The 27,008-nt window shown below is 38.2% G+C and overlaps 1 protein-coding gene across 1 annotated transcript in view; it reads right to left on the reverse strand.

Moving 5' to 3' along the window:
- The window catches only part of DCHS2 (dachsous cadherin-related 2), a 311,921-nt gene that overhangs the window by 73,653 nt on the left and 211,260 nt on the right, over window positions 1-27,008 (reverse strand). The window contains exons 11-13 of the mRNA XM_081543223.1: window positions 25,186-25,320; window positions 24,766-24,975; window positions 8,246-9,103 (exon numbers count right to left, since the gene is read on the reverse strand). Of these exons, the coding sequence (XP_081399349.1) occupies window positions 8,246-9,103; window positions 24,766-24,975; window positions 25,186-25,320 (1,203 nt within the window). The remainder of the gene's footprint in view (window positions 1-8,245; window positions 9,104-24,765; window positions 24,976-25,185; window positions 25,321-27,008) is intronic.

Below are 27,008 nucleotides of genomic sequence, written 5' to 3' on the forward strand. Positions count from 1 at the left end.
CCATCTGAGCCACCAGGGTCTAGGAGAATTGTACTCTGGTTTATATATCAGTCCCCTTTCTAATGGTTAGTGACCCCCAACCTCAAGGGAAGAACTCCTTGGTTTGCTAAGATTAGGTCTTGGGCCTATATAGCTGAGGCTCAGATGTGGGACTGGGGTTAACTCACAAAATGAAAACTGCCTTGTGAGATGTTCACCTTCTTTTGAGAGGACTTTCTCCTCCTCTCTCCTCTGGAGCTACCTTAGAGTCATAGGTAAGGTGATGGAATTACACACTGTTAGCCAATAGTAACTTAGAGGGTGCTCATTCCAATAAATTCCATTCCAAATAGAAGACCAGCCTTAAAGAGTGAATAGAAATGAGAGCTATTGCTTGCTTCCTTCTTTTCATTATCATAAAGTGTTATATATTGGACCCTGTTCCAAAGTTGTGGATGACATAGAGACATCACTTCCAAAATTATGGGGACTCTGACACCTTGTAAAATATAGTTCTTATCTGGTTTGGAGACTAAGTAAAACAGAGAGGATGGGTAGGGTTTTAAAAACTGCAAATATTTCACTGGTGTTAAATAATTGCTAAGTAACTATTAGCTGCTCTGGTGAGAATTTATGCTCAGCTAACTTTATGGAATTCAATTAAGGATTTGGGACAGAAAGAAGACAACAGTAACAATGAAAACAGTGACTAGTATACTCTTGTGACCTCACTTGATCCTTATGGTTTCCCTGTGAATCAGTTGTTCCATCTCCACTTTCTAGAATGAGTAGGAAAGTTGTCCAACCTGGGCAGGAGAGCAGTAGAGATACACTCAGCTATACTAACTCCTATGCTATTTCCATACTCCATGTACATGTGCCCAACCTGACCTACTGTAGGAGCCAGAATTCTGGATCAATTGCAAAGGGTCAGAAGATGGGTTTTCCTCCAAAATATCAAGATCTAATTTATTTAGTAGACAATGTTAAATGTATTTTAATACTTAGAATGCCCTCAGACATCATTATATTAATTTTATCTCAAGTCTTTCAATGTCTGACTGGTCATTTTTAATCAAGGTATCAATGCAATTCATAATTTCAATTTTTCCTCTCATAGTAATTATTTAAAAATGCATGAAATTGTAGAAAGTCCACATTGGGAAATAGCTGCTGATTGGCCCTTACTGGTGTAACCAAAGCTTTGGAAGTGAAACAGAAGAAATAAAAGCTGGCTTCTACAAGGAGCATGTAAATGGTTCAATGGATTAGAATGTCATGGACAACCAAGTGGTTTATCTTCCACTTCAGAAAAATTCAGAATGGTTATATTTCTTCTCATGAGGGTAGAAAAGGAAGACTAAGTGGTAAGAGAAAGGGTAGGGAATCACTTGAGCTTCAGCTTTTCTTGCCACCTTGCAGTACATCTAACCTCTCTCTTACAGGCCACTGACACTTTCTGTGATGACTCTTTCTGTGAAAAAGTGAATATTTCATGACATAAAGAGATTTTATCCACCAAAGGGCTGCTTCTAAAATGCTATAAGCTATAAAAATTATTTATACATGTAATTAAACTATATTCTGTTTTAAACAATTGAAGTGTTAAGCTTAATGCTGTCAATAGAAAGATACAATATTAATTGAAATTCAAACTTGTGGGCTTTCCAAGAAAGAAATGTTAAAAAAATATAAAAACAGAGTTGTTTTAATTTTTATTTTCTTAAAAAAATCTAAATGCTAAAAACAGTTTAAAATGATTAAAACTTAGGATAGTACAAAAAATAATTAACTCAGATGTCAAGTGCTCCTACTGACAGGCCACTTAAACCACAGAAAATGTAAACTTCCAATAGGCAGCTTCCAATATTTTTCATCTGAAAATAAAGATAAAAATTGCAGGCATACTGGGGAGGGAAGCAAAGCTGGAAGTTATAAAATGCTATTAAATAATTTACGTCAAGGCCATTTAAACACTAATCAATGGATTTACAATCTTTTAAAAGCATTGGAAGGAGAAGGCAATGAGGATACACAGAAGGACTATACAAAAAAGATCTTCATGACCCAGATAACCATGATGGTGTGATCATTCACCTAGAGCCAGACATGTGAAGTCCAGTGGGCCTTAGGAAGCATCACTGCAAACAAAGCTAGTGGAGGTGATGGAATTCCAGTTGAGCTATTTCAAATCCTAAAACACGATCCTGGGAAAGTGCTGCACGCAATATGCCAGCAAATTTGGAAAACTCAGCAGTGGCCACAAGACTAGAAAGGGTCAGTTTTCATTCCATTCTTTGGCAATGCCAAAGAATGTTCAAACTACTGCACAATTGCACTCATTACACATGCTAGCAAGGTAATACACAAAATTCTCCAAGCCACGCTTCAATAGTATGTGAATCCTGAACTTCCAGAGGTTCAAGGTGGATTTAGAAAAGACAGAGGAAACACAGATCAAATTGCCAACATCCATTGGTTCATAGAAAAGGAAGAGAGTTCCATAAAAACATGTATTTCTGCCTGAGTGACTAAGCCGAAGGCTTTGACTGTGTGGATCACAACATAATGTGGAAAATTCTAAGAGATGGGAATATCAGACCACCTTACCTGCCTCCTGAGAAATCTGTATGCAGGTCAGGAAGCAACAATTAGAACAGGACATGGAACAATGGACTGGTTCCAAATTGGGAAAGCAGTACGTCAAGGCTGTATACTGTCACCCTGCTTATTTAACTTATATGCAGAGTCCATTATGCAAAATGCCAGCCTGGATGAAGCACAAGCTGGAATCAAGATTGTGGGAGAAATATCAAAAACCTCAAATACGTAGATGACACCACCCTTATGGCAGAAACTGAAGAAGAACTAAAGAGCCTCTTGAAGAAAGTGAAAGAGGAGACTGAAAAAGTTGGCTTAAAACTCAACATTCCATAAACGAAGATCATGGCATCTATCACTTGAAGTCTTATCACTTCAAGGTAAATAAGGAAACAATGGAAATAGTGAGAGACTTTATTTTCTTGGGCTCCAAAGTCACTTCAGATGGTGATTGCAGCCATGAAATTAAAAGACACTTGCTCCTTGGAAGAAAAGTTTTGACCAACCTAGACAGCATATTAAAAAGCAGAGACATTATTTTGCCGACAAAGGTCTGTCTAGTCAAAGCTATGGTTTTTCCAGTAGTCATGAATGGATGTGAGAGTTGGACTATAAAGAAAGCTGAGCACTGAAGAATTGATGCTTTTGAACTGTGGTGTTGGGAAGGCTCTTTATAGTCCCTTAGACTGCAAGGAGATCAAACCAGTTCACCCTAAAGGAAATCAGTCCTGAATATTCATTGGAAGGACTGATGCTGAAGCTGAAACTCCAATACTTTGGCTACCTGATGTGAAGAACTGACTCATTGGAAAAGACCCTGATGCTGGGAAAGATTGAAGGCAGGAGGTGAAGGGGATGACAGAGGATGAGATGGTTGGATGGCATCACCGACTCGATGAACATGAGTTTGAGCAAGCTCCAGGAGTTGGGGATGGACAGCGAAGCTTGGTGTGCTGCAGTCCATGGGGTGGCAAAGGGTCGGACATGACTGAGTGACTGAAATGAAATGAATGAACCCACTGGAATCCAAATTTTTTAAAAATCACCTTTTGGTGCCCTTGATATGATCTGGCAGAATTCACTCTTCAGGCAAAGCTTTGGCCAGATGAAATGTTAATCAATATTTTATGCACCTCGTCAATGTTGTCCACTGGCACCTAGGAAATCCTGCTGACGTGGGTGTAGATTAGTTGCACTGAATCAGATTGAACAGCCTTCTTAACCATCATCCTTTCCTTTCTTGCTCTGCTTCCTGTCATACAGCTTTTAGGCTAAGCTCCATGCCCTTCACACATGTCATAGCTACTATTCAAAACAAGATCTCAACTCATTGTTTTAGATGTTTTGTATTACTTGCCTACCTGGATATTTATGGATAACATACGCTTACTGCCAGAATACTTCTAACCTTGTCTATGTGTAAGATTAATAAACAAATTTATTAAACTGTTAAGCTCTATTTAAAAGGTAGCAGTCAAATTTAGTTCAATAATTCTAAATGCAAGAAGATTAAGAAGGATGACTTTGATCAGAGGTCAAAGAAAACACAGTGATGCAACAGCAGAATAAAGTCTTCTCACCCATGGATTCTAGCTTCCCTGGTGGCTCAGTTGGTAAAGAATCTGCCTGCAATGCTGGGGACATGAGTTTGATCCCTGGGTTGGGAAGATACCCTGGAGAAGGAAATGGCAAACTACTCCAATATTCTTGCCTGGGAAATCCCAGGGGCAGAGTAGCCTGGCGGGCTACAATCCATGGGGTCGCAAGAGCCAGACACAACTTAGTGACTAAACCACCACTACCACCGCCACCACCACCACCACCCATGTATTCATCAGCTTTTCTGCCTGAATCTGGGGCAGGAGGCCAACCTTCAGAGGTAAGAAATTCATTTAGTCTTCCACCCTAATTTTTTTTTATCTCAGACCAGGTTACTGTTAACCATACTGATTAATTCCAACTGCTACGGTTGGGATAGGTGGAAGATTGAGTGATGAGAAACCGACCTAAACAAGGGTAGTTTCCTCTCACAACAGCTGCCTCCTATCAGCGGAGTGAATCTTGGACAAAGAAATGAATGGCACATTGAAAAAATGAAAACAGGTACAACATTTTCCCTTCCATGGCAGTTTTCATTAGTGTTATTATTAAATCATTTCTTAATTCAACCATAAACATTATTAGACTTCCTAATCCATAACTTAATTTCATATTGGGCTTTCTTTGGGATGCCTGAGATATGGGCATTTTTAGGGGGTTAATCCTACAAAGAAATTGATTCTGGGTGAGTTGAGAAATGATATCTTAATTAGGAAATGGCCAGACACATTACTTAATTTTTAGAAATTTCATTTACTAATGTGAACACATGGGATAATGATGGTTGGCTTAGCCTATGCCAATTCTTTCGAGGGATAATTTACTTGATGCGTACTACTCTGCAGAATTTGTATTGGGTGAGAATATTCACTAGCAGTGGTTGGAAATCTCATTATGTAAAGAATAACTGAATGAACTAGAGAAAGGAAAACTATTTTCAGTAAAAGTCAAAGATCTCCCAGTGATCTACAAGACACTGCCTCTTCATTTTGTCTTCTTCTGACCTCATTTTTTTTTTTACCATTCTTCACCTTGCTTACTCTGCTTTAGTCACCAGTCCCCTTTACAGTTCATTGAACAAACCAGGAGAGTGCCCGCTGGATTTCTCCTCTTTTTCTTTGGAAATGCTCTCCTCCCATATAAATGAATGGCTACCTCCTCTCTTTATGTCTTTGCCCAAAATTTCACTTGATCAGTAATGCCAGTCCTAACTTGCCATCTAAAATAGCCTTTGTGCCCTCACCCAGGACTCCTGCTGTTTCCTCATACCACAGCTTTTAACACCAGCTAACATACACTACGTTTTGGCTATTTATTATGTTCACTGATATTGCCTCTTTACCCCTGCTGGAATGTAAGCCTCTCAAGAACAAGCATCTTTGTCTTTTGGTTCACTAACCTATCCCAACAGAAAAGTACCTGGCACATAATATTCAATAGAATTTTTGTTGAAGGACCAAATAAAACATCTAAAGAACAGGCAACCGTGTAGATCAGTGGAATACTCCAGATGGCAGGACTAGAATTTATGGACATACAAAAACAAGGCAGATATGGGTTTAACACAAGAATTACTTTCCAAATGAAAGAGTTTTCCAACTTTGTGATGTAATCAAATCACCTACAGAATGTTAAAAATGACAGTTCCTGGACCCCAGAACTACTGAAGCAGAATCTTCTGCAATCATCAGAGAGCGCTTGTTTCATACCAAGTTCAAGAACCACTGTCCTAAACTCTCAATCACTGAAATATTCAAGTAGAGACTGAAAGATCATGTGTTAAGGAAAAAATTGTTTATATGTTCACTGCAGATAAAAGCTGAACTTAAAAATTCTATGATTTTATCAAATTCATTTCAAGATGGATTAATATATTTTGTGCTGTATTATTTAGCACAAATATATTAATTATTATTATTTAGAAAATTTTACCTTTCCTTTCTATCAGGCTCTGCTCTGGAGTTAGGATGTATAGCTCTCACGAGGAAAGGAAACACAGCTCTATGGAGTATCTCACATTATTTAACATTTAACTCTTCTGTGGAATTCTCATTACACCTAAGAATATAGGTGGAAATTTCTAGTTATTTTGGAAGATGCTATTATTTCATTTAATGAAGGCAACTTCAATTTACCCCTAATAATGTTTAGAATCATAAGAATCATATCTCATGGTTATCTCATTATTATGGTTATCATAATAATGTTTAGAATCATTATAACTATATATATTATATAAGTATATATTATATATTATATATAGTATTTATAATTATATATAATATATAATATATATTATATATATTATAACTATATATAATTATATATATTATACATAATATATTATATACTATATATATAACTTATATATATTATATATATTTATATACATATTATATGTTATATATATTATATATTATAGATATTATAGATATATATTATATGTATTATATATTATAAATATATATTATATAATATATTATATATAATATATAATATTAATATTATACACAATATATAATTATATAATAATGTATAATAGTTATAATTATATTATATATATTATATAAATATATAATATATTATAATATGTATATAATATATATATATAATATATATGAGATAACCCCATGAGATAACCATAATTCAAAAGAAGATCAAACTGGGGTTAATATGTAACTGAGAAGAATCCTAACTTGACATTCAATATTAAGTTGAATATTCTCTTTTTATAGAGAATATAACGGGTAACAAATGTGTAATAATGTGTAACAAATATTTTCACTATGAAGTAACTAAATCAATTTCAGAAAAATTCAAGTTGCCTTTTAAACAGTGGCTGTTTTAGGTATGAATAAAGTACTCTTGCCTGGAATATCCCATGGACGGAGGAGTCTGGTAGGCTGCAGTCCATGGGGTCGCTAAGAGTTCACTTTTCACTTTCATGCACTGGAGAAGGAAATGGCAACCCACTCTAGTGTTCTTGCCTGGAGAATCCCAGGGACGGCGAAGCCTGGTGGGCTGCCGTCTATGGGGTCGCACAGAGTCAGACACAACTGAAGCGACTTAGCAGCAAAGTGAAATTGAATCCAGAATAACAAAGCAAAAACAAAGAACAACTGGAGAAATTAAACAGCACACATCAGACTTGTGGAAAGCAAACTCCTCCTCCCCCCAAGCCCTGGAGTCCACGTGCTTTGCCCTCTGGATGGCTTAAAGATTCAGAAGGTTTGTATTTCAACTCTCTGGTTAGATCTAATCACCTAGATCGGATTTCTTTCCATTCACAACTATCTGTAAATGGGATTTTTTTGCTTTAGTGTAGAAAGATCATTTGAATTAATTATTTATGTTTCCCATTATGGCACAAATTTGAGTAGGGAAATAACTGAAAAATAATTTAGCATTATGAGGAAAAACAGTCACCATTCACAGAAGCCTGTTCTGAGTAGTATAATCTTGCCAAATTCTTTGAAGATCAGATATTACTGCACTGTTTGAAAGTAATGCTGACTGTCTCAAAATAAAGTAATAATAAGAAAAATAGCACTTCCTTAAAATTACACACTGATTCTGAGTCAGATATTGTTTTAAGGGCTTTATACGAACTGGCTCATTCGGTCCTCAGAACACCCTAATGAGGTAGGTACCAAACTCATCCCTAATTTGCAGGTTGGGAAACGGAGGCCGAGAGAGCCAGCTTCCCAAGGACACACAGTGGCAGTCACTGAACCACAACATATTTCACCTTTCATTGTATTTCCAGGAAAGTCATTTAGGAAATGTAAGTTGTTTGGGATTCATAAACATTTAAATAAAAGTGGGTTTTTTGAGATTTTAAACTTACACTTCAAGAGTCCTGAATGATTATTAGTTTTTGCTGTCTTGAAAGGGGTGTGAAATGTTACTGTATTTGAGTATATTTTTCTAATAACATATTCTGAATGAAAATTGTAATACCAAGAATTGGCTAGACTCAGAAATTCATAACTGAATCTGTGATAGCACTAGCTCTATAATCCTTAGTTTTAAGCATTTTGCCAAAACTGGGACCCTTGACACTTACCTGCCTCACAATTTTCAGGCACGATCCCTTTATACAGATGCTGGCTGAAGGAAATCCTTACATCTTCTCCTGCCATGTGAATGACCAAGAGACCAGTGGTTGTCCTAGCTGGGACCCCTTGATCCACAGCTTTTAACTGCAGCCAAATAGGAAAATATTCTGAAGATGGAATTTGCTGAAGTTGAACTGCTCCTGTGTATCCATTAACAGAAAACATTGACTGGGGCTCCGCGAAGCTGAACAGGACAGTGCCATTGGGCCCCGAGTCTGGGTCACTGGCTCTGAGGATGGCAGCTGTTTGGTTTGAGGGTGACCGAGAGGAAAGAAGAATATCAAGGGGGTTCTGTTCCCAAACTGGGTTGTTGTCATTAACATCAGTGACATGTACTTCTATAACCACCGTGGTGCTTCGTGAGCCTTGGACACCACAGTCTCTGGCCACAGCCTTAAATACGTGCTCAGACCTGGCTTCCCGGTCAAGGGCGCGGCTGGTTCTCAGTGCGCCGGCCACGGGGTCGATGGTGAACGCCCCGGAAGCCTCATGCACCAGAGAATACTCGGTTTGCCCGTTTAGACCCTCATCCTCGTCCGCAGAGGAGAGCACAAGAACCGTGGTTCCCACCCGAGCGTCCTCTCTCACAGAAGCCTGGTACCGGAGCCTGGGGAAGGAAGGGCTGTGGTCGTTGTCGTCCAGGACTCTGACCTGCAGCTGCGCCGTGGAGCTTTGCGGCGGGCTGCCCCGATCGGAGCACAGGATGACGAGGGTGAAGTTGCCGACTTCCTCCCGGTCCAAAGCGCGAGCGGTTGCGAGTTCTCCCGACATTTCATTAATAGCAAAGTACTCATCAGTATTTCCATCTATTAAAGAAAGCAAGTTCAGAATATATTTGAATTGAAAAAGTAGCAGTGCTTTACTGTGAATATATATATATTCATCGAACAAATATTTATTTCCTGGTTATTACAGTAGACTGTCACTTTTGTAAGTATATGCTCAAGTCCCTACCCTCACAAAGCTTCCTGATAATAACACTCAGGGGATAAGCAAAAAATAAAATTGAACATCTATCTTAATTCAATCAGTAATTCAAACACTTGCTTTGACTGATTTGCAGCAGTATGATTTTTTTTCAACTTCAACTTTTTATAGGAATATGCTTTTCCTTTTTGAAGGATTAAAATGCGTATTTTACTTGAAATAAAACAATAGTAGGCAGAGATAAGCAACAGGATTCAATGTCCATTTGTAGATAGCAATAAAAAATTAACAGATTGATTTATAACAACATATTTTTAATTTTCCCCTTACTCACTATAGATTGAATGCTTGTTATATTACTGGAATAAGGTCCTCTTCTACATTCCATGGCCCTTTGTGCATGAACAGTAACACTTCTTTCAGAGATAGTAGAACCCTTGTCTATCTCTTCCATAACATAAGCAAGGATTATGTTTTATTCTTTAAAATATGTTCCTTTTGCTATTGTACATGGTACCAAGTAGAATAAAATTTAAAAGTAAAAGTGAAAGTTGCTCAGTCGTGTCCAACTCTCTGCGACCCCATGGACTGTACAGTCCATGGAATTCTCTAGGCCAGAATGTTGGAGTGGGTAGCCGTCCCCTTCTCCAAGGGATCTTCCCAACCCAGGGATCAAACCCAGGTCTCCTGCATTGCAGGTGGATTCTTTACCAGCTGAGCCCCAAGGGAAGCCCTTTATGCAAGACAGCAAAAGAGACACAGATGTAAGGAACAGACTTTTGGACTCTGTGGGAGAAGGCGAGAGTGGGATGATTTGAGAGAATAGCATTCAAACATGTATATTACCATATGTGAAATAGATCACCAGTCCAGGTTCGATGCATGAGACAGGGTGCTCAGGGCTGGTGCACTGGGATGGCCCAGAGGGATGGGATGGGGAGGGAGGTGGGAGGTGGGTTCAGGATGGGGAACACATGTGCACCCATGGCTGATTCATGTCAATGTATGGCAAAACCACTACAATGTTGTAAAGTAATTAGCCTCCAATTAAAATAAATAAATAAATTAAAAAAAAAAAAACACCACTAAACACAGGGATAAAAGGCTTCCAAAGGCATTTTAAAGTCAACCTGAAGATTAGTTGGGAAAATGAAGTTCAGTGACCCATCAACCACGTTCTTGGACTAGTGGGGACCATTCCCAACAGCATGAGAACTTACTGAACCCTGCAGAGGCATGTGGAGGAAGTGGAGCAGTGCTGAAAAAACAGCAGTCACAGGCAGTACTAGGGGCTGAGGAGCAGGGACTGCGTTTGAAGGCCTTCATGAGGCATGTTAATTTGTACCAAACACAGGTGATGAGACAAATTACATTTCGGTGACATTTGTGATCGATAAAGCCATTCATTCCCACAGTAAACATTTTAGCAACACCTGTCATGTCCCAAATATGTGTTGGGACACTGGGAATATGAGGAGAGGACGATGGGATTCTGACTTCTAAGAGCTTGCAGGCCAGGAGGAAAGGCACGTCTGCACCTGGGCATTAAAGTGCGGTGTGAAACTCACACGTGCAGGACACTGAGAGGCACAGGAGATGAGCACAGGGCCCTCTATTAGGATGGCAAGAAAATGCGTATTAGAAACACTGACACCAAACTAACTCCTCAAGGGAAGGAAGCCAGGCTACAAGTCTTAGCGGAGGGAGAGGGAAGAGGGTCACACCTGGGTGAAGCCCCAGCAATATGACAAATCAATGGTTGCAAACATTTTAGTATGACTAGAATATAGGGTCCCCTGGGTATTTAAGGGTAGAATGCTGGGAGAAAGAGGATTGACAGTGGCAAGAACATAAATCTGGAAGATAAGCAGGATATCCAGTCATGAATTGCCCTGTATACACTGCCAAGATGCTGAGCTTTATCTTAAAATCGAGCTGGAGACCCTGCAAGATTTTAGACAGGAAGACACTGTGAATCACATTTCTGTTTTAGGAAGAATCCTGGGCAGCAGTGTCAGAGTGTTTAGACTAGAGGAAGATAGGAGACTATCATAGTATCTGCGAGAGCAATGAGGAGGTTCTGGAAATATATGCACGTAGATGAAGTGGATGCATTCCAAAGATACAGAGGAGGAAAAATAAGCAGTAAGGAAGGTAAGACTCATGATCTGGCTTAGGAGAAAGACTGAAGGGTGTGTAGACCAGTTGTGTTTAAAATGAGGTCTGAGGACCCTGGGGTTATATAAAACTATCTAAGGTGTATCTGGAAACAGGTAAGTTTTAGGGCAATATCCAGAAGTTTAGTTTATATATCCTTATGTCGAAAATGGTTCTGCCTGAGAAAACCCATAGGATCACATGGGTTTGTCTTTCCCAAAATCACTTTGTAATTACCCTTCTTACAAATTATAAAAGAAAGGTTCACGTCTCACCCCTCCCAACCTGACTAAGGTGTACCAGACCAGCGTGTGAAAGTCTCTAGGCTGCCAGGTAAGGGGGCATTCCCAACATTGGTGTTTAACGTTGAAACAAGAACTGACTTGAATGCCTGGGGGGATACATCATTTTTTGGGGGGAGGACCTTTGCTATGAACTAAACTTTAGGGCCTAGACTCAGATGGTAAAGAATCTGCCTGTAATGCAGGAGACCCTGGTTCAATTCCTAGGTTGGGAAGATCCGCTGGAGAAGGGATAGGCTACCCGCTCCAGTATTCTTTGGGCTTCTCTGGTGGGTCAGACAGTAAAGAATCTGCCTGCAATGCAGGAGACCTGGGTTTGAGCCCTGGGTTGGGAAGATCCCCTGGAGAGGGGAACAGCTACCCATTCCAGTACTCTGACCTCTCCAGAACAGAGGAGCCTGGCAGGCTACAGTCCATGGGGTCACAAAGAGTCAGACACGACTGAGCAACTTTCACTTTCAAGTTCCTAAGTAGTAAATAAATAGATAATAAAAACCATTAATTGATTTGGGGATACATATCAGAAGGAGTTAAAGAAATGTTACTACTATAAAAACAATCTGTCTAACAACAGTCTGTCTACAATGTAAAAAACGCGAACAAGGATTTTCAGTGTTTACATCTGTAACAAGATTTTTTAAGGGCATATTGAGCAAAAAAGGCTGATCACTTGAAGAAATTCTAGAAGAAGCCAGATCACGATGAGGTGAATGAAAAGGCAGTGATGTTCAGTTTTAGACACAATGATAACAAGATGCTATTGGACATGAAGACTGGGTCCTTGAGGCTATCAGGAAAAAATGCTGAAACAATTTGAAATGGAAGGAAATAATAAGGGATGTTCTATGGTAAAAATAAAGATCAGTGTGTGACTAGTCTGGTTTTGACATCAGAATTGTCTTCCAGGTATTTTATCTTCATTGTCTTTCACTTCTGTAAATTGTTGAAAACTAAATACATAATGAAAGCAGTTCAGTTCACAGAAATCCAAATTAATTGCATCTAGTGGAATGGGAATGACTGCTGTCCTGTGGATAGAACTCTTCTGCATTTCAGAATCCCTTATTTTCTGTGTGTGTGTGTGTGTGTGTGTGTTTCTTAGATTTCTCCTTGAACCAATTTTAACATCTTTTTGGCTTGTTTATTAACTAATGAGTTGAATAAAAACCTCTGGAAGTTGTCAGTTTTATGTTTGTATGAAATCCATTATTTTCCTTTTAAAAATATACCCTTTGATAGGGAGTCCTAGAGTAAGGATGGTACAGAGCAAAGCCCACAGTTCACCACAGGACATAAAGTGTGGACAAAAATGCTATTTATTTTTAGTCAAAGGCACTGATCCTGATTCTACTTTCTCATTTGAAAAGAAAGTAGAAAATAAAAAGTTATTAGAAGGTGGGATCAAGATTGTGGAGTGGGAAGACCTTGAGGTTACCTCCTCTTAGAAAGACAAAATTACATGGATATAAAAAGAAATTCTCTCTTAAATTGACCTGAAGTCTAGCAGACTTGCTCTTCTAAAACCAAGATTATAAAGGAAGAACCACAAGGAGTCTGGTATCAGGGAAGAAGAAGAAGTCTTGTCAGGACCCACACCCTTGGTGGGTAACACAGAATAAGATTCCGCAGGCTCAGGGATCTTTCCTTAGGAGTTAGGGATTTGAGCCTCATATTGGGCATGCCAGCCCTGAAGATAAGCACTGGGAATATGAGCCCTTTGAGGTAGTTTGAAAACCAGTGGGACTTAATGGTGGCCCGCAGCAAACTGAGACTCTGCTTCTGAAGAGTGTGGACACACTTGTTTGCTCCCAGTCTTGGCACAGTGGCAACCTGCCTGTGCTCTGACCAGCCCACCATGACTACTCCAGCACACCTTACCCCATCTGAGACAGGCTCTGACCTCAGCCCCTCCTGCTCCAGCCCCACTCTTTGACAAGGCAGAATCACCAGTGTACCTTGGGAAAAGCCAGGGCTTGCTCAAGGCTCCTATTCCAGCCTCTTGGGTCCCACCCCTACCCCTGGCCAAGACAGAAACCTCCATAGCACCAAGGAGATGATAACCTCACTCAGGATTGTGGCTCCAGCCTCTCCAAGCCTGGCCCCACCCCTCAACATGGCAGTGACTGCTGCTACTGCTACTGCTAAGTCGCTTCAGTCGTGTCCGACTCTGTGCGACCCCATAGACGGCAGCCCACCAGGCTCCACCGTCCCTGGAATTCTCCAGGCAAGAATACTGGCGTGGGTTGCCATTTCCTTCTCCAGTGCATGAAAGGGAAAAGTGAAAGTGAAGTTGCTCAGTCGTGTCCGACTCCTAGCGACCCCATGGGTCTGCAGCCTAACAGGCTCCTCCGTCCGTGGGATTTTCCAGGCAAGAGTACTGGAGTGGGGTGCCATTGCCTTCTCCGAGTGACTGCTAGCACATCCCAAGAAAAGACATGGCCCATGATCACTTTAGATCCAGCTCTCCCACCTAATCCACTGGGCATAGGTAGACTGCATACGGATGCTCCAATACAACGACATGGCTTCAAGACAAAGATGTGTATATTTTCCTTAATTTCATCAAACAAAATGAAAAGACAGTAAGACATGTTGCAAAGCAAAGAGCAAGATAAAACTCTGGGTGAGAGGAAGCCTAATGAGACAGTAATTCATCTGATACAGGGTTCAAACCAAAAGTCATTAAAAAATGTTAATCAAACTTGTGAACATCCTTTTCACAAGGAAAAGGATAGAAAAATACAGTGAGAACTTCAAAAAGAACTAGAAAATATAAAAAAGAACCAATTAGAGATGAAGAATACAATAACTGAAAGGAGAAATACACTAGAAGGAATTAACTGCAGATTAGGTGATACAGAGAAACACATAAATGACCTGGAAGACAGAATCGTGGAAATCACCTTATCAGAACAGTAAGAAGAAAAAGTTCATAAGGATTATTTAAGGGACTTCTGCGCTTCCTTGGTGGCTCAGACAGTAAAGAATCTGCCCTGCAGTGCGGTAGACCCGGGTTTGATACCTGAGTCGGAAAGATCCGCTAGAGAAGGAAATGGCAACCCATTCCAGTATTCTCGCCTGGAGAATTCAACAAGGGACTTCTAGGAAAATATCAAGCATTAGTATGCTTGATATCAACATTAGCATTATAGGAGTCGCAGAGGAAGAGAGACAAAAAGGGGCATAAAGCATTATTTGATGAAATTATAGCTGCAAATATCACTAACCTGAAAAGGAAAAAGATATCCAGGTCCAAGAAGCACAGAGAGGCCTAAACAAGATGAACTCAAAGAGGCTCACTCTAAGTCATATCATAATTAAAATGAGTGAATGAGAGAATTTTAAAGGCAGGAAGAGAAAGAGTCACGTATAAGGAAACCACTAAAAATATTAGCTGATTTCTTATCAGAATGCTTGCAAGCCAGAGGGAGCAGCATGACACATTTAAAGTGCTGAAAGAACCCGCAACCAAGGATGCTCTATGAAGCAAGGCTATCATTCAGACTTGAAGGAGGGAGAAAGAGCTTTCCAGACAAGCAAAAACTCAAAGAGGTTGTTACCATTCAACTGGCCTTACAAGAAATATTAAAGTGTTTTCTTTAAGTGAAAAAGAAAACCTTATAACAAGAAATTTTTAAAAATGATATGAGGAAAAAACTCACTGATAATTATAAGAATATAGCAAAGACAGTGAATCAAGCAGGCATAAATGTTAAAAGATAAAAATTATAAAATCAAATATAACTATGATAAACACTGAAAGGATACAAATATAAATGTACAATATGACACCAAACCATAAAGTGTGTTGGGAGTAAAATGAAAAAGGTAGAGCTTTCAGGATATGTTTGAATTTAAACAACTATCAATTTAATACAACTATGTATAACTGATACATATAAACCTCAGTTCAGTTCAGTCGCTCAGTCGTGTCTGACTCTTTGCGACCCCATGAATCGCAGCACGCCAGGCCTCTCTGTCCATCACCAACTCCCGGAGTCTACCCAAACCCATGTCCATCGAGTCGGTGATGCCATCCAACCATCTCATCCTCTGTCATCCCCTTCTCCTACAGCCTCCAATCCTACCCAGCATTAGGGTCTTTTCCAATGAGTCAACCCTTCGCATGAGGTGGCCAAAGTATTGGAGTTTCAGCTTCAACATCAGACCTTCCAATGAACACCCAGGATTGATCTCTTTTAGGATGGATTGATTGGATCTCCTTGCAGTCCAAGGGACTCTCAAGAGTCTTCTCCAACACCACAGTTCAAAAGCATCAATTCCGCGGCATTCAGCTTTCTTCACCGTCCAACTCTCACATCCATACATGACCACTGGAAAAACCATAGCCTTGACTAGATGGACCTTTGTTGGCAAAGTAATGTCTCTGATTTTAAATATGCTATCTAGGTTGGCCATAACCTTCCTTCCAAGGAGTAAGCGTCTTTTAATTTCATGGCTGCAGTCATCATCAGCAGTGATTCTGGAGCCCAAAAATATAAAGTCTGACATTGTTTCCACTGTTTCCCCATCTATTTCCCATGAAGTGATGGGACCAGATGCCATGATCTTAGTTTTCTGAACGTTGAGCTTTAAGCCAACTTTTTCACTCTCCTCTTTCACCTTCATCAAGAGGCTCTTTAGTTCTTCTTCACTTTCTGCCATAAGGGTGGTGTCATCTGCATATCTGAGGTTATTGATATTTCTCCCAGCAATCTTGATTCCAGCTTGTGTTTCTTCCAGCCCAGCATTTCTCATGATGTACTCTGCATATAAGTTAAACAAGCAGGGTGACAATATACAGCCTTGACGGACTCCTTTTCTTATTTGGAACCAGTCTGTTGTTCCATGTCCAGTTCTAACTGTTGCTTCCTGACCTGCATACAGGTTTCTCAAGAGACAGATCAGATGGTCTGGTATTCCCATCTCTTTCAGAATTTTCCACAGTTTATTGTGATCCACACAGTCAAAGGCTTTGGCATAGTCAATAAAGCAGAAATAGATGTTTTTCTGGAACTCTCTTGCTTTTTCGATGATCCAGCGGATATTGGCAATTTGATCTCTGGTTCCTCTGCCTTTTCTAAAACCAGCTTGAACATCTGGAAGTTCACAGTTCACGTATTGCTGAAGCCTGGCTGGGAGAATTTTGAGCATTACTTTACCAGCATGTGAGATGAGTGCAATTGTGTGGTAGTTTGAGCATTCTTTGGTAACTACAAATCAAAAATCTCCAGTGGACACACAAAAAAACAGAGAAAATAACCCAAATATAAGACTAAGGAAAATCATTAAACTGCAAGGAAAGAGAATAGAGCAACAAGAAAAGAATGTAGAAAAACTACAAAAAAAAACCCCACAAAAAACAGAAAACAGTAACAAAATGGCAGTGAGTACCCGTCTATCAATGATCACTTTATGTAAATAGATTAAATGCTCCAATCACAGGACATGGGGTGGCTGAATGGATTAGAAAACATATCCATTTATATCCTGCCTGCAAGAGACTCACTTCAGATCTAAAGACACACACACTTGAAAGTAAAATGATGGAGAAAGATACTCCACACAAATGGAAATGAAAAGAAAACAGAGATAACAATATTCATATCACACAAAATAGACTTTGAAAAAAAGTTTATAACAAAGACAAAGAAGGGCATCATATAATGATAAGCAAGTCAAATCAAGAAGATATAACATTCATAAACACAAATGCCCCTAGTACAATAGCACCTAAATATATAAAGCAAATATTAACACACATAAAGAGAGAAACTGACAGAAATACAATAAATATAGAGAACTTTCATAACCCACTTACATAAACGAACAGGTAGAAAATCAATAAGGGATACGTTAGATAACACAGTCAACCAGAAGGACTTAATAGGCATTAATATCTACAAATCATTGCATTAAGAACAGAAGAAAACAGTCTTTTTCAAATGCACATGGACACTAGATCTCCAGGACAGGTCTCATGCTAAGCCACGAAAAATCTTCAATTCATTTAAGAAGACTGAAATCATATCAACCTTGCATCTTTTCTGACTACAGTGCTATGAAACTAGAAATCAATTACAGGAAGGAAACTGGAAAATAAACAAACATGTGGAAACTAAACAATATATCACTAGAAAACCAACAGATCAACAAAGAGGAAATAAAAACATAGCTTGAGATGAATGGAAAAAAAAACAAAAAACACAACTTCCAAAATCTATGAGACACAGCAAAAGGAGTTCTTAGAGGGAAATTTATAGTAATTCATGTCCAACTAAAAACACAAGAAATATCTTAAATAACTTAACTTTCCATCTAAAGGAACTAGAAAAAGAAGTACAAACAAAGCCTGAAGTCAACAAAAGGAAGAGAATAATAAAAATCAGAGAAGCAAATAAAATAGAGACCAAATTTTAAAAAATAGAAAAAGCCTGGTGAAATTAAGACCTGTTGCTTAAGATGAACAAAGTTGATTAAGATGAGCCAGAAACTCATCAAGAAAATAAGAGAAAATCTAAATAAACAAAATTAGGCATAAAAAAGGAGAAATTACAACCAATATCAGAGATACAATGGTAAAAGAATATTATTGACAACTATACACCAGAAAATTGGACAGCCTAGAAGAAATGGAAGAATGTCTAGAAACATACACTTTTCCAAGACTGCATCAGGAGGAGACAGAGACCCTGAACACTGATTCCTAGTAATGAAACTGAATCAATAATCATAAAACCCCAGCAAACCAAAGACCAGGACCACACCAGCGTTGTAGAGTTTCTACCAAACATTTAAAGGCGAGTTGAAGTCTATCTTTCCTAAACTATACCAACAATTGAAGAAGACGGACTTCCAAATCATTCTATGAAGCCCTGATATCAAAACCAGACAAAGACACTACAAAAAAAATTATAGGCCTATATTTCTGATGAACATAATGAAAAAATCCTCAATAAAAATTAGCAAACCAAATTCAATACATAAAAGGAATTTTTATTCATGATCAAATAAAATTTATTCCAGGGATGCAAGGATGGTTCAATATCTACACATCAATCAAGGTGTTACACCACATTAACAAAAGAGGATAAAACCCATATGATCATCTCAATAGACACAGAAAAAACATTTGACGGAATTCAACATTCATTTATGATAAAAATAGTTGGTAAAGAGGAAACTTACTTCAACATAATAAAGGCCATATGTGACAAGGCCACAGCTATCATACCAACAATGAAAAGCTGAAAACTTTTCCTCTAAAATCAGGAATAAGACAAGTGTTCCCACTCTCATCATTTCTACTTAACATAGTATTGGGAGTCATGGAGTAGGGGCAAAGTGCATGAAGGGGAATCAGGAGTACAAACTACCAGGTATAAAAGAAAGAAGTTACAAGGATGTAATGTACAGCACTGGCAATACAGTCAACGTTTTAATAATGACTTTATATGGAGTGTCCTCTATAAAAACACTGAATTATGCTGCACATCTGGAACAAACAGAAGTATATGCTTCCATTTTTAAAATGCCCTTTAATGGGACTTAGATCTAAGATGAAGTCAAGATAGGGAGATATTAAAGTTCAACAGTAACTAGAAATAGGAACTGGATGAAATGACCAGTAAGAGTGTATCTAGGAGAAAAGAAAAAGATATACCAAAAAGATCCAGAAACTCTAACAAGTCATAGAATAAAAAGGACATTGGGAAGGTTTGTCCAGAAGGACAGATGGAGAATCAGGAGAAAGTAAGTGGCTTTTGAAGGAAAAGTGAGGCGAAGCATCCAGGGCACGGGGCACAAAGACACAAAGCAGTACAATTAAGAACTGAGAAAAGATCCAATGCACTTAGCAGCAACAAGATCTTTTGTGTTTTCAACAACGGTAGTTTCAGCGGAGTGACTTCAGTGGAATATATGTTGCAGCAAGCTAAGAAATTAAAGTGAAATAAAGACATAGAAACTAGAGTGTAGACAACGATTTTTAAGAAATTTGATTGTGAAGGAAAAGAGACAGAGGATGAAGGGAGACATCTATGATTTTCAGGATAGGAGAGACTAAAAAAACTGATTGAAAAAGCCAGTAGCGAGGGAAATGTTGATCATATGGGAAAGGAAGGTGAGTGGTCAAAAAGAATGTTCTTGATGCAATGAAAGGGGACTGGTGTAGTCTGGGGATCATTTATACCCAGTCCTCAACAAAATAAATACAATAAATTGAGAAATTTAGAGAATAAATTACAACAAATTTAGAGAAATATATAGCAATATGACATAATAATCTTATGTCTCTGTAATATAGTAATATTTTTTAAAAATTTTTTAAAAATCAAATAAATCAACTAACTCTACACCTAAAGCAACTAGAGAAGGAAGAAATGAAAAACCCCAGGGTCAGTAGAAGGAAAGAAATCTTAAAAATTAGGGCAGAAATAAATGCAAAAGAAACAAAAGAGACCATAGCAAAAATCAACAAAACTAAAAGCTGGTTTTTCGAGAAGATAAACAAAATTGACAAGCCATTAGCCAGACTCATCAAGATACAAAGGGAGAAGAATCAGATCAACAAAATTAGAAATGAAAATGGAGAGATCACAACAGACTCCACAGAAATACAAAGGATCATAAGAGACTACTACCAACAGCTATATGCCAATAAAATGGACAACTTGGAAGAAATGGACAAATTCTTAGAAAAGTATAACTTTCCAAAACTGAACCATGAAGAAATAGAAGATCTTAACAGACCCATCACAAGCACGGAAATCGAAACTGTAATCAGAAATCTTCCAGCAAACAAAAGCCCAGGACCAGACGGCTTCACAGCGGAATTCTACCAAAAATTTAGAGAAGAGCTAACACCTATCCTACTCAAACTCTTCCAGAAAATTGCAGAAGATGGTAAACTTCCAAACTCATTCTATGAGGCCACCATCACCCTAATTCCAAAACCAGACAAAGATGTCACAAAAAAGGAAAACTACAGGCCAATATCACTGCTGAACATGGATGCAAAAATCCTTAATAAAATTCTAGCAAACAGAATCCAACATCATATTAAAAAGATCAGACATCATGACCAAGTGGGCTTTATCCTAGGAATGCAAGGTTTTTTTAACATCCGCAAATCAATCAATGTAATACACCACATTAACAAATTGAAAGAAAAAAAACATATGGTTATCTCAATAGATGCAGAAAAAGCCTTTGACAAAATTCAGCATCCATTTATGATTAAAACCCTCCAGAAAGCAGGAATAGAAGGAACATATCTCAACATAATAAAAGCTATATATGACAAACCCACAGCAAACATTATCCTCAATGGTGAAAAATTGAAAGCATTTCCCCTAAAGTCAGGAACAAGGCAAGGATGCCCACTTTCACCACTACTATTCAACATAGTTTTGGAAGTTTTGGCCACAGCAATCAGAGCTGAAAAAGAAATAAAAGGAATACAGATAGGAAAAGAAGAAGTAAAACTCTCACTGTTTGCAGATGACATGATCCTCTACATAGAAAACCCTAAAGACTCTACTAGAAAATTACTAGAGTTGATCAATGAATATAGTAAAGTTGCAGGATATAAAATTAACACACAGAAATCCCTTGCATTCCTATACTCCAATAATGAGAAAACAGAAAGAGAAATTAAGGAAACAATACCATTCACCATTGCAACAAAAAGAATAAAATACTTAGGAATATATCTACCTAAAGAAACAAAAGACTTATATATAGAAAACTATAAAACACTGATGAAAGAAATCAAAGAGGACACAAACAGATGGAGAAATATACCGTGTTCATGGATTGGAAGAATTAATATAGTGAAAATGAGTATACTACCCAAAGCAATCTATAGATTCAATGCAATCCCTATCAAGCTACCAATGGTATTTTTCACAGAACTAGAACAAATCATCTCACAATTTGTATGGAAATATAAGAAACCTCGAATAGCCAAAGCAATCTTGAGGAAGAAGAATGGAACTGGAGGAATCAACCTGCCTGACTTTAGGCTCTACTACAAAGCCACAGTCATCAAGACAGTATGGTACTGGCACAAAGATAGAAATATAGATCAATGGAACAAAATAGAAAGCCCAGAGATAAACCCACGCACATATGGACACCTTATCTTCGACAAAGGAGGCAAGAATATACAATGGAGAAAAGACTATCTCTTTAACAAGTAGTGCTGGGAAAACTGGTCAACCACTTGTAAAAGAATGAAACTAGAACACTTCCTAACACCGTACACAAAAATAAACTCAAAATGGATTAAAGATCTAAACGTAAGACCAGAAACTATAAAACTCCTAGAGGAAAACATAGGCAAAACACTCTCTGACATAAATCACAGCAGGATCCTCCATGTCCCACCTCCCAGAATATTGGAAATAAAAGCAAAAATAAACAAATGGGACCTAATTAAAATTAAAAGCTTTTGCACAACAAAGGAAACTATAAACAAGGTGAAAAGACAGCCTTCAGAATGGGAGAAAATAATAGCAAATGAAGCAACAGACAAACAATTAATCTCAAAAATATACAAGCAACTTCTGCAGCTGAATTCCAGAAAAATAAACGACCCAATCAAAAAATGGGCCAAAGAACTAAACAGACATTTCTCCAAAGAAGACATACAGATGGCTAACAAACACATGAAAAGATGCTCAACATCACTCATTATTAGAGAAATGCAAATCAAAACCACAATGAGGTATCATTTCACACCAGTCAGAATGGCTGCTATCCAAGTCTACAAGCAATAAATGCTGGAGAGGGTGTGGAGAAAAGGGAACCCTCTTACACTGTTGGTGGGAATGCAAACTAGTACAGCCACTATGGAGAACAGTGTGGAGATTCCTTAAAAAACTGGGAATAGAACTGCCATATGACCCAGCAATCCCACTGCTGGGCATATACACCGAGGAAACCAGAATTGAAAGAGACGCGTGTACCCCAATGTTCATCGCAGCACTGTTTACAATAGTCAGGACATGGAAGCAACCTAAATGTCCATCAGCAGACGAATGGATAAGGAAGCTGTGGTACATATACACAATGGAATATTACTCAGCCATTAAAAAAAATACATTTGAATCGGTTCTACTGAGATGGATGAAACTGGAGCCCATTATACAGAGTGAAGTAAGCCAGAAAGAAAAACAACAATACAGTATACTAATGCATATATATGGAATTTGAAAGATGGTAACGATAACCCTATATGCGAGACAGAATAAGAGACACAGATGCATGGAACAATTTTATGGACTCTGAGGGAGAAGGTGAGGGTGGGACGTTCTGGGAGAATAGCATTGAAACATGTATATTATCATATGTGAAACAGAACACCATTCCATGTTCGATGCATGAGACAAGGGCTCAGGGCCGGGGCAATGGGATGACCCAGAGGGATGGGATGGGGAGGGAGGTGGATGGGGGGTCCAGGAAGGGGAACACATGTAAACCCATGGCTGATTCATGTCAATGTATGGCAAAAACTATTACAATATTGTAAAGTAATTAGCCCCCAACTAAAATAAATAAATTTATAAAATAATTAAAAAAAAATTGGGGCTTGCATTTTGTATGCCTTTTTTCTCCCAATAATTCATATTTATTGTGTTTTACAAAAGTATCAATCACAACAGATTGCAAATTTTAAAAAACACCAGCCCTGGTTCTTAACCACAATTGATTTGGGAAGTTTCAGAAAACAGGTAGAGTTTCCAGAGAAGGAAAAGCATCTGTTCCACTGCTCAGCAAAGAAAGAGGTGAAAATTGGGCTTATTCTTAAAAATTGGGCTCCTCAAAGTTGTGGGATTATCATCCCTCAACTTGGATGATAGTATGACAATATATGTAATCATTTAAAACAGATATGTCCTTGGACAAAATAATCCAGATATATTTATCATAAGGAAATAATTGAGTGTTCACTACAGCATTTTTATAATAATAGAGTGTTCAATATCTAAATTAACACAAAAGGAGATGAGTGAGATAAATCATGTTATAATATGCATATTAGAAATGCTAATATATGTATATTCAATGACATGAAACATTTACACAGTGTATTACTTTTAAAAGGACATAACAAAACAGTGTATATAAATTATTCAGTAGTGTAAGATTGGTGTCTGCATTCACTGAGATTCATTGAAAAGTGATTTTCAAAAATATCAAATTACTTATCTTTGCAAGATATAAGATTTTTGTTTATTACTGTTGTTTTTCATAAATTTGTATATAAATTCTACAGTTATATATCATTTTATAATCAGGGGAAATGACAATAAAACCATTCTCATTTTAGAGTAAAATGGTGGTACATAGAAAACATGGCTTGGTTATAGAAATTTTAGTAAATAGAAAGTGTCTCACAGAATTAGTCTCACAGCTGTTTTACATCTTAAAACAGCTTCTCTTCATGCATTATTCTAGCTTCATCTCATTATCATTCTATCTGTGCTCTGACATGTGCTGAAAAAATGAATTCTCCACTCTTTTTCAGGTAAATAAGATGTGGTCTTCACAAAGCTTGCCATGCTAATCCTTCCATGATTCTGCCAGAATCTTGTGTCTCTGACCCAAAGGGAAAAATATTACAAAATTATCTTCTAGTGCAGAAGTTCCTAAAGACCTTGATTTATCTGTGGAGTATTATGATAGATCTGAAGTGTTTCATTGGTCTGCAGATCTCAGAAAACTGTTTTTCTACTCATATCCTCTAGGCCTGATTGCTCAAAATAATAAAAATAAGGGATCATATGAAAAAAAGTAAAAATGGAAAAAAAGGTATCTGCTGCATCTGCATACCCTTTAATGTAAATGGTTACTAACAACAAGAGTTGTTGAGGGCAGATATTTGAGGAGTCTGGAGGGCAGTGTATCAGGGTAGCTGTCGGGAGGAGGAGGAGAGGAGACCCAAGGCACCAATTAGTTCTTAGCAGGTGTGTGTCCTGTAGACACTGAACTATACACTGAATGCACAATACTCACCATGACATATGTGTCAACCACGTTGGTATCCTGGGGGGAATTAAAATAAAGATGATACTTACCAATTATATGATAGGTGACAGCTCCATTACTGCCAGCATCCATATCAGAAGCCAAAACGGTGTAGACAAGACCTGGCTCTTGGTTTTCCAGAACCTCAATATCATCCCTGGGGACAACAATCTCTGGTGCGTGATCATTTTCATCTTCCACCGTGCAGAGAATCACGGTGGTCCCGGACAGAGCAGGGACTCCCCCATCACGTACGAGTACTGACATGGAATAAAAGATGGCACAGATGGTGGCCATTAATTCATACCTAAACTATGCTGCCCTAACCAGGCAGCATCAGACCAAATTAACTGGGTAGCACTGGGTCAATAATATTTTATTTAAAGACACCCTACTGAAATGTAAAATTTCACCTCTCAACTGCCTGCTGCCTATTTTTGTTTGTTTAGTACAGTCAAGGGATCACGTACCTTGAAGGGCAAGGACTTCCTGAACTTCTCTGTCAAGGGTGGTGGCGGTCACTACCTCACCAGTGTCAGAATTTATCTGGAACAACCTGAACGAAGAACCTGGCATGATTTCAAACTGAAGCTTGGAATTAATTCCTAAAGGAAAATGTAGAGAAAAACTTAACCATTATCCGTTTGAGTGCATTCATCTGTTTCACTTTTTCCTATGAATATGTTAAACCATAAATGAAAAAGGCAAGACATTTAACCTTCAAATTAAGGTCAAAAACAAAAGCCAACTCTTTTGGCTGTTAAAAAAGCCTCCTGGGCTGAAATGCTTGATTTTCAGGTCTTATGAGACTTCACCACAGTAAATGCTTCAGAATTTCTCCCTTCCATAGAAATTTTCTTATGAGTGTGCAACCCTCCAACATATTCCTAATTACTTCTGCTAATACTAATTGTGATTTAGTGACATCATTGGAAGCTTGCAGGGCAACTGATTTCTGTAGATGGACCCTCTGCTTAAAGGCTTGTGTCCAGTTTTGCTCCTCTGTTCACTTTCCAGCTCAGCAGGTGAGCACAAACAGTTACACATGTATGTAGTTTTCGTCCGTCTTGTTCCCTACTTAGTATTCAGTCTCCTATCTGCAGTGAGAAATGTGGTACCATATTACTATGCAATCTGAAAATAATTCTTCCCATATTTTTGTGGTTTCATTTCTCCCCTGAGAAAAGTGTCAGGTCATTTCCATCTTTGGTATAAAGATTTCTTATACCAGTAAACTGAACTACTTTATTCCATGATATTGCAGCTTATTTGCACTTCACAAAAGTTCATTTCAGTCACTTCCCTAAATTCTTTTCTTAACTGATAAGAATTTAGATTAGATATAGTAGTTAACATATATGATTTACACTTCAATAAAAGATGAAATATTGTTCTTTGGATTTAACAAAAAAAATTCAATTACTCATTTCCATCTTGTCTGTCATAAAAAGTAAATTTTCAGCCACCATGGTCTAGTAGAACTGAGTTCTGGAAAAAGTGGAATATGCACAAGAATATACACAAGAATAAATATATATGACTTCTTACTATGCCAGCTGAAAGAGACAGGATATTTGGGATCACCTGCAGGCATTTTATGGAGAAGGCAATGGCACCCCACTCCAGTCCTCTTGCCTGGAAAATCCCATGGACAGAGGAGCCTGGAGGGTTGTAGTCCATGGGGCTGCTAAGAGTCAGACACGACTGAGCGACTTCACTTTCACTTTTCACTTTCATGCATTGGAGAAGGAAATGGCAACCCACTCCAGTGTTCTTGCCTGGAGAATCCCAGGGAGGGGGGAGCCTGGTGGGCTGCCGTCTGTGGGGTCGCACAGAGTTGGACACGACTGAAGCGACTTAGCAGCAGCAGGCAGTTTAATAACCTTGAGAAAAAATGTCTAATAATGTAGGAACCAAATATTTGAAATGGTATAATCAGAGGTCACCAGATTATTTCAGCCTATCATTAGGCATTAAGCATATTATTACACTAATGATTATGTAATAATTAAGTGATTACTTTGATCTCATAGTGATCACATAACCTTTTCTTTGGTCAATACAGAATTTTTAAAAATTCCAAATTGTTAAAATTTGCTTTACCTGTTTCATCCTACATTATGAAAATGGGGACAATACCATGTTACATCTACTTTCTTTGTTCCTCAAATATTTGGTAAGCATAATTAAGTGCCAAGCACAGTGCTGTTTGCCAAAGAGACAGGTGTTGAATCAAAAAGATATGGCCCTTACCTTTATGAAGATATCATGGAGAACAGCATCTTTTAATTTT

This window comes from Giraffa tippelskirchi, chromosome 11 (genome assembly GCF_054371585.1).
Source record: "Giraffa tippelskirchi isolate mGirTip1 chromosome 11, T2T-mGirTip1v1.2.pri, whole genome shotgun sequence".
In the NCBI taxonomy this organism is placed as follows: Eukaryota; Metazoa; Chordata; class Mammalia; order Artiodactyla; family Giraffidae; genus Giraffa; species Giraffa tippelskirchi.